Source organism: Octodon degus, unplaced genomic scaffold (genome assembly GCF_000260255.1).
Source record: "Octodon degus isolate 3935 unplaced genomic scaffold, OctDeg1.0 scaffold00002, whole genome shotgun sequence".
Taxonomy (NCBI): domain Eukaryota; kingdom Metazoa; phylum Chordata; class Mammalia; order Rodentia; family Octodontidae; genus Octodon; species Octodon degus.
In genome coordinates, this window is record NW_004524578.1 from 19,618,598 (window position 1) to 19,627,141 (window position 8,544).

Below are 8,544 nucleotides of genomic sequence, written 5' to 3' on the forward strand. Positions count from 1 at the left end.
TTTTTTATTTTTTTTTTTTTTGCAGAACCAGGGGTTGAACTCATACCCTTGTGCTTGCCAGGAAAGCGCTTATTCCACTGAGCCATCTCCCCAGCCCCCAAAATATGTTTTTTGTTTTTTTTTTTTAATTTGGGTTTTTTCACAATGATTTTTTTCTTTAACTCTACCATGGTTAACACAGTTTTTGTCTTAGCTTTACTGGTGGTATCACTTTCTTTGAAGCCATGCTTACAATATTTCATGCAAGTAAATGCAAAATTAAAGCAGGACGACAAATGTTTCATTGCACTAACATAAATACTATATGTCAGTGTTGGCTAAACCTTTTAGAACTTTTAGTGATAATAAACAGCTGGCTGCAGCACTGGCACCATAGGTTCCCCACCACTGCTGTGTGTTGTCTGGGTAAGACTGAATGAAGCATTGCTCTGTTGTGTCTGCTGAGACAAGACATGAGACTCAGTCTGGGCCTGTACAGTTTTGGGGTTTTTTGTTTGTTTGTTTTGTTTTGTTTTTGGTGGAACTGGGGATTGAACTCAGGCCCTTGTGCTTGCCAGGGAAGCGCTTATTCCACTGAGCCATCTCCCCAGCCCCTGTACAGGTTTTTTTTTTTTTTTTCTTTCTTTCTTTTTTCTTTTTTTTACAGTTTTATAAAGGTCTATTTCATTATTGGTGGGTAGCTCTTTTAACAGTTAAATACATTTAAATAATGTGTAGGTGACTGCCTGACTGCAGCATTGGTAACTAGATAACGAATTCAACTAGGAACCAACTAATAAGGTAACTGTCTAAACAGGTTTTTTCAAGTTGGGTTTTTGTTAGGTTTTTCGGTGGAGCATTAAAGAGATAGAGCGCCGGGGAGATGGCTCAGTGGAATGAGCGCTTCCCTGGCAAGCGCAGGGGCCTGAGATCAATCCCCAGTTGCACCAAAAACCAAAAACAAAGTTAAGAAAAAAATTTTTTAAAAAAAGGAGAGATAAAAAAAAAAAAAGGAGAGATAGAAAAGATAAAAGAGGCCTTTATTAACTCTAAACAACATGGAGAAAATCCCAGGGAAAATGGGAGGGATCTTCTGACCTGAGATGATAAAAAGCTGAAACTTCTCTGGATGTTTGCCTAGGGGTGGAGTTTCAGGGGCAGTTTAGTTGCCTATAAGGAGCTGATTGGGGTCTCCCCTGTGTGCAAGGGGAAGGTAAGAGGAAACTGTATCCAAGACTGGGTTGGGGAAGAAAGAGGAAGTGATCATTGGGAAGATAAACTGTTGTTTTAAGGGCTTCAGCCACGTCAGATGACCTCTATAATAATTCAGCAAATCATACGAAGGCCAGAACCTACCAGTTTTCTGTTTGTGGAGCAAAGTTGTGAACACTTAGCAGATCGTTTTTGATTTGCTATTCCGAGTAGTGGAAAGTTTGAGTTTAGAACCATTCTACCACTGAAGATCACTATATTTGTTTAATATCCATGTTCCTTATTAGATTGGAAAGTCTTCAAAATCAGGGATCATATCTGGGTTTTTTGTTTGTTCTTTTGGTTTAGCTTTTTTTTTTTTTTTTAATTTTATGTATTTGGTACAGAGTCTCACTATGCAGCTTGGACTCATAGTGATTCTCCTGTTTCCAGCCTCCCCAGTGTTGGGATTACAGACGTGCATCGTGCATCACCACACCTGGACTCGACTTGGGTAGCATGCGGACCGGAGATAGAACTCCGGCCCTTTCACTTGCCAAAGCAGGCGCTTAGTCTGTTTCCTTCCTTTTTTTTTTTTTTTTTTTGCAGAACCAGGGATTGAACTCAGACCTTTGCGCTTGCCAGGCAAGTGCTTATTCTACTGAGCTATCTCCTGGCTCCTATTTCCTTCTTTTTGAGACAGTTTCTTTATGCAGTTGAGGTTGGCCTTGAATTCACAGCAATCCTTCTGCCTCAGCCTCCTGAGTTGGTGAAATTATAGGAATCCACCACCACATACCTGGCTGATTTGTTCTTCTGAAGCAGGGTCTCACTCTGAAATTCAGGCTACCCTTGAACTCACTATGTAACACAAGCTAACCTTAATCTTGCAATGATCTTCTTGCCTCAGCCTCCCTAGTGCTGGGATTGTAGGCATGCCCAGCTTGTACTGATTTTTTTTTTTTTTTTTTTTTTTGAGGCAAGGTCTTGCTATGTAGCCCAGATTTGCCTCCATCTGGTAATCCTCCATCTGGTAATCCACATGGAAATGTGGGGCTGAAGCTCCGTCTTGTGGAATGGGTTGAAGATGGAGACCGAGGAGAACCTTAGAGCATCAGGATCCAATTTTGTTTTGTTTTAAATACCCCATAGTGCCAGCATAGTGATTTGCACATAAAAGACACTCAACAGATATCTGAGGAACTGAAAAGTGGTGCAAAAGCCATGAGTTCACATGAGGTCAGTGTGAGAGGAAAGGAGGCCAAGGCTAGAAATCTGGGAGTGGAGTGTGAGGGAGAAGCCATGGATGACTAACTGTGGCGAGAGTGGCCCTGTGCACAAGTGGCCCCATGCACTGTATCCTCCCCAAAGTAACTTCTGCGTTGTTACTGAGCACTGCTGTCCAGTTCAGACTCCTCTTGCATCGTCTTTTTTGGCGTTCCCCACCCCTTAAAGGAACTGATTGCTGAATCCTATGGATAGTTCCTTTTACAAAACTTTAAAAATGGTTGTAGGTGGGTGTGGTAGCACACACACCTGTAATTGCAGCGTGCCAAGACAGGAGGATCACTGTGAGTTCAAGGCCAGCCTGGGCTACATAGTGAGTTCAGGTCCACCCTGGACTAGATAGTGGATCTGAAAAAGCTAAGATAAGAAGAATAAGCATCACTGTGGATGCAAAGAAGATGCTGGCTTAGATGATGACTAGCACACTTCCAGCTCAGCTGCCCTGTTTCTGTCGGAGGTGAGCCTGGAGGACTTTTCAACTGAAGGAGCTTGTGGGACCCACAAGTGACCCAATGCACCATGTCTCCTTCAGCTTCCTGGAAAAAAGGATTTGTTCATTGAGCCAGATCTCATGAGCCCTTTGGATCGGATTGCCAGTGTCTCCATCCTGAAGGTACCAGCCTTCTTTCCTCTTTGGGCAGTTTTTCTTTTGATGAACAATATAAATTGCTAGAATGTAACCACCGTATAGGGTAAAGAAGGGTGGCTGAATCGGGCAGACAAAGGGGATTGATGGTGTTGCTTGTGTCAGTTGTGTATCATTTTTACTTTGGTTTTCCTGTTGGCGGTCTGAAGAGATCATTAGCAAGGGAGTGGTGTGAGTCTCAGAAGGAGCAGCGGCCCTGATGAAGTCTCTTTGTGTGATGTTCTGTGCTTTTCAAGCGAGCACCCTTATACCCACTGTCTTGTGTTTCCCCTATAGCAACATGAAGTAGACAAGCTGTACAAGGTGGAGAACAAGCCCATGCTCAGCTCCAACGAACAGTGAGTGTTTGGAAGTCTGTCCCATTGCCACGCTGGAGGAGGTTCCGGGGACACTGGCCCTTGACTTCTGTTCTGTCTTGGCCAGTGTCCGGGTCTGTGATGTCTGATATGTTTCACTTCCTTGAGCTTGCACAATTTTCAAACTTCTACCTCCCCTGTCCATTTCTTTCTTTCTTTCTTTCTTTCTTTCTTTCTTTCTTTCTTTCTTTCTTTCTTTCTTATTTATTTGGTACAGGGTCTCATGCAGCTCAGATGCTTAGTGATCCTCCTATCTCAGCCTTCTCAGTGCTAGAATTACAGGCATGTGCCATGCACCATCCCCGGTTTTGGGGCCGGCATGGCACACCTGGGGTTCCAGAGCCAGCATGGCATGTGGTACCAGGGATCAAACCTGGATCCTTACGCTTGCAAGGCAGGTGCTTAGACCACTGAGCTATCTTCCCAGCCCTCCTGTCCTTTTCCTTATCTTAATACATCATCATCTACAATCACTGGGGATAGAACCAGGGCCACTAAGCTACACTATCTTTCCTCTTTTTTTATTTTTTATTTTGAGATGGGGTCTCACTAAGTTGTCCAGGCTAAGTTGGAGCTTGCCATCCTCCTGCCTCAGCTTCCCAGACTGCTAGGATGACAGACATGTACCACCATGCCTAGCTATCCCAAAATTATTTTCATCATGCTCTTATCAGGAAACTTCAAGGCCTTCTATTCCTGACTGGCTAAGGTTTGAACTGTGAATCATAGATGCCAGGGCTGTCACCAGTGTGGCCTTACATACCACTGTTTGGTTTGTTCTTCATGTGTCCCCTCCAAGCCTCTGTGGACTGTGCTTCTGCATACTGCCCTGCCTTTAGCCTGTCCCCTTGCCCTGTCCGCAACTCCATCTGCTCTGTCTGTACCCCCTCTATCAGGCTCAGCCCCTTCCTCCATGAGCTCCTGGTTCCCTCCAGCACAAGATGACTCTTCACTGGATCCTGTGACCTTTGTGTTTGTCCTCTTCTTTGGACATATAGTCAGGACCTGCCTGTTGTTTTTCTGTAATAATTTCTCCTAGTTAAGTAATGTATACCTTAGAAGAAAAAGTTTTCCAGGTCATGCATCCATCAACCTCAGTTTATGTCCTCCACTTCCTTATTTTTTTAGCACTTGATTATTTATATACTCCATATGTGTGTCTTTCTTACCCACTGGACTATGAAGTATTTTAGGACAGGAGCTCCTGGACTCATCACAGGGCCAAAAAAGCATTGTGCTCCTCCGAGTGCCCTAGTGGCTTTTGGAGCTGGGACATGGGAGACCATAGGAACTGGCATGGCTTTGGCTAGGATGAGCCCTAACCTGGAGGGCTTGTCAAGAAGGGCCAGTGGTAAAGAGCTGCTATTGCTTCAGCTTCTTCAAAGCTATTCCCAACTTGATGACTTTTCTTTCTTTCTTTCCTTTCTGTTCTATAGATTGTGCTTCCTGGTCAGACCCCGAATCAAGAATATGCGCTGCATTGCCAGTGAGTGGACTATGGTACTCAGTGTAATCAAGAGCTGGGAGGGGGTGGGTGAGATCGCAGTGTTTTAGCCATGGGATCCACCCTTTTAAGGAATATTATGAGGGGGCCAGGGAGATGGCTCAGTGGAATAAGCGCTTCCCTGGCAAGTGCAAGGCTGTGAGTTCAATCCCCGGTTCCGCCAAAAAAAAAAAAAAAAAAAGGACTGTGTCTGCGGATGTGGCTTAGTGGTAGAGTGTTGTTTTGTTTTTGAGGCAGGGTCAAAAACTGGACTGTGTAGTCCAGGCTGGCCTCAAACTTAGTGATCCCTCTGCCTGTGCTGCTTGAGTGCTGGGAACACAGGCATGCTGTACCATGCCTTGCATGGTGTAGTGTTTGCTTAGTATACATAAAGCTGTGGGTTCCATTTTTTAGTATCCCCCTTAAAAAAATAAAAATAAAAGGAAAAAAGTTGTGTGAGTTGGCCACAGCACTTGTAGAAGATTGCCGCTTCCTGAGTTCTAGTCTGTGCCTTCCCAAGCTTCTTTCTTTCTCTCTGTAGATCTTGTCAATGCTGACAAAATGGCTGGCCGAGCTCGAAAATACAAAGTGATCTTCAGCCCTCAGAAGGTGAGTAGGTCCTGCCAGAGTGGGAAATGAAGTTGACCAGGGCAAGGGCCTGGCAGGGATGGGGGCCAGCAGCAGTGTCTTCAGAGAAAACCCAAGACTGAACCTGAAACCTGCCAGTGTGTTTTGCTTAGTGTCTCTGATTGGCTAAGAGAAGGTTTGTCATCAGACTGCCCCAAAACCCCAAATAGTGTTGTGGAAATGTCAGAGGGCGCCTCTACACAGAGCCAGTGAGCGAGTGAGCAAGTGAGTTCTGTTTCTCTCACTCTGTAATCAGATCATACCCCTATGGGTGCTCTAGAACTGACCCTTGTTTCCAGCCTATTTTATTTTTTCATTCATTCATTCATTCATTCATTCATTCATTCATTCATTTGGTACAGGGTCTTGCTGCATCGTAGTGATCCTCCTTTCTCAGCCTTCCCAGCACTAGGATTACAAGCATGCGCCAACACACCTGGTTTCCGTGGCAGGCTGGGCTTGGCTCAGCACGGGGCTGGCAGGGCATGAGGTACCAGGGGTTGAACCTGAGTTGGTGCTCTTGCCAGGCAGGCACTTAGACTGCCAAGCTATCTCTTTGGCCCCCAGCCTTTTTTATTTTGAGACAGGATCTCTCTAAATTCACTAGTCTGCCATCCTCTTGCCTTAGTCTCTGAGTAGCTGAGATTAGAGGTGTATGCCACTATACCTGGCTGTATCACTGGGTTTTTTTGTTGGTGGTGATGGGGAGTTTGAGACAGGATCTCACTGTGTAGCCCAGGCAGGCGTCAAACTCATGACCCTTTTGCCTCAGATCTCGGACCCTATGTTTATGTTGAGCTCCCCTCTCCCCTCCACATCAGCTAGGTACATGGGAAGACCCTTCCTCGGCCTCAGTGGTTGGCGGGAATGATGTTCAGGCCTTTATTCTGCCAGTTATAAGCCTATAAAGCTCTATTGAGTAGTGAACACCACTCTTCGAGCAGGTAGAGACTAAAGAAGAAAGGACACAGCTGGCTGTGGCAGCCACACCTATAAACATATAAACTCTGGGAGACTGAGGCAGAAGGATCAAGGATTGCAAGTTTGAGCCCACCCTGGACAACTTAGTGATTTAGTGAGACCCTTTCTGAATAAATAAATAGGCTGGGGTTGGAGCATAATGTGAAAGTTCTGGGTTTAATCTCTAGCACTATTAATGAATCATTGTAAAGCAAAGTAAAAACACAGAAATGTTGGGGATATAGCTAGGTGCAAAGCCCTCAAATTCAATTCTCAGTGCCACTGAAGGTGGGGAACAAGGACAGGATGGATTTCTCAAGGAAAGGGATAGAGATATAGCCCAGCCTCATAAGTGCCTGCCTGGCAAGCACAACGTCCTGAGTTCGATTCCCAATACCAAAAATAAATAAGAAATTTCCCAGGGAAAATAGAAGCAGTAGCTAAGAGTAAAGACCAGTTGCATGGTCTCAGTGAAACTGTTACTTTGTGTTTTTCATATCATCTGTAAAGTGGATTGATAGTAGTCGACCAGATCCTTTGTCATTTAAGCGAGATGACTTTCAGTCTCTGTTAAATCAAGTGGAATCGGGCCGGGGAGATAGCTCAGTAGAATAAGCACTTGCCTGGCAAGTGCAAGGTCCTGAGTTCAATCCCCAGTACTGCAAAAACAAATAAATATAAATAAATAAAGCTAGTAGAATCATAGGCCTGCTTTTCTCCTCAGTGAAGGGCATAGAGGAGTACCAGTGATGTTCCTTAAGGTCCTCCGGAGATTGATAGAGTAGTCTTAAAAATATTTATCCTGGGGAGACCAGAAGTGGGAGCACTGAGAGGTCTGTTCTCCCAGGACCTGAGGCACAGTGAGCCTGGCTAAAGCCTGTGGAAAATCACATAGGCAGGAATCGCAAAGCTTCGCTGAGACAGGAAGCTGGATGACAATATTGAAAAATTCTCTTTAAATACTGTGTAACTGAATGACCAAGCCTTGTGGATAAGCAGCAATGTCATCTACCCGAGAGACAGCACAGCAGCAACTGGCATGTCATGACAAGCAGCCCGTATTCAGAAGACCAGAATGACAGGCACTCCAGGCATAAGCCTACTTTTACAAATTGCCATCTTCAGCGCAGTTGCTTAGTTCACAGGTATAACCAGAAATGGAGAAGAAAATAAGTAGAGTCTACTTTGCTTCCAAACCCAATGTAACTCATTTTTTACAAGTGTCTTGGGAGAAAATGCTAGGATCTGGTTTTGTTGTTACACTTACTGATGGTCAGTTAGCGTGGACTAGAACAGTTTCTGAGTCTGAGATTGGCCGAGAAGCAGATGACATGGCGATGGAGAAAGAAAAATACGTGGATGAGCTGAGGAAAGCCCTGGTGTTGGGAGCAGGACCCAGGGACGCATACAAGTTTGACTTTTCCGAAGGGGATTGTTGTTTCTCCTGCAAGAAAAACCTGAAAGATGATTGATAAGATCGGACGGGGGCTCTCCCAGGAAGAATTGGCTGGTGCTGCCTCCCCAGGTGGCTGCACTGCTGAAGGAGGGAGGCTGTGTTTGGAGGTCTTCTTTTTTTTTTTTTTAAGAAATAAGATAAACTTTTTATTTAATCATATATTGACCAATTTATCCACTTTTTGTCTCTTCATGTACATCTGAATTTCTATCTGGTATTACTTCCCTTCAGCTTGTAGAACTTCCTTTAACATTTATTTTAGAACACATCTGGTCATGACAATTTCTCTTAACTTTCTTAAAGTCCAAAAATATCTCTACTTCACTTTCATTTTTGAAAACTGCTTTTCCTATATATAGAATTCAGATTCCAGAAATTTCCTTTTGCACTTCAAGCATGTTTCTTTTTTCATTTTGAATTAATTCTGGTTTGTGTTGTTGCTGACTAGATGTCATCAGTAATCCTTGCTGCCTTGCAGTTAGTCTTTTGTTTTCTTTTCTGATTACTTTTCAGATTTCCTATCTTTCATATTTGGCAGTTTCATTCTTATATGCCTGCA

At 44.2% G+C, this 8,544-nt stretch overlaps 1 protein-coding gene across 3 annotated transcripts in view; it reads left to right on the forward strand.

Moving 5' to 3' along the window:
- Vps33b (VPS33B, late endosome and lysosome associated) overlaps nt 1–8,544 on the forward strand; it is a 28,134-nt gene that overhangs the window by 2,120 nt on the left and 17,470 nt on the right. For all 3 annotated transcript variants that reach the window (XM_004623305.2, XM_023710482.1, XM_004623306.2), the window contains 4 exons: nt 2,990–3,070; nt 3,380–3,441; nt 4,896–4,945; nt 5,484–5,551. In XM_004623305.2, coding sequence (XP_004623362.1) covers nt 2,990–3,070; nt 3,380–3,441; nt 4,896–4,945; nt 5,484–5,551 — 261 coding nt within the window. Of the gene's footprint in view, nt 1–2,989; nt 3,071–3,379; nt 3,442–4,895; nt 4,946–5,483; nt 5,552–8,544 lie in introns of those variants that run through there.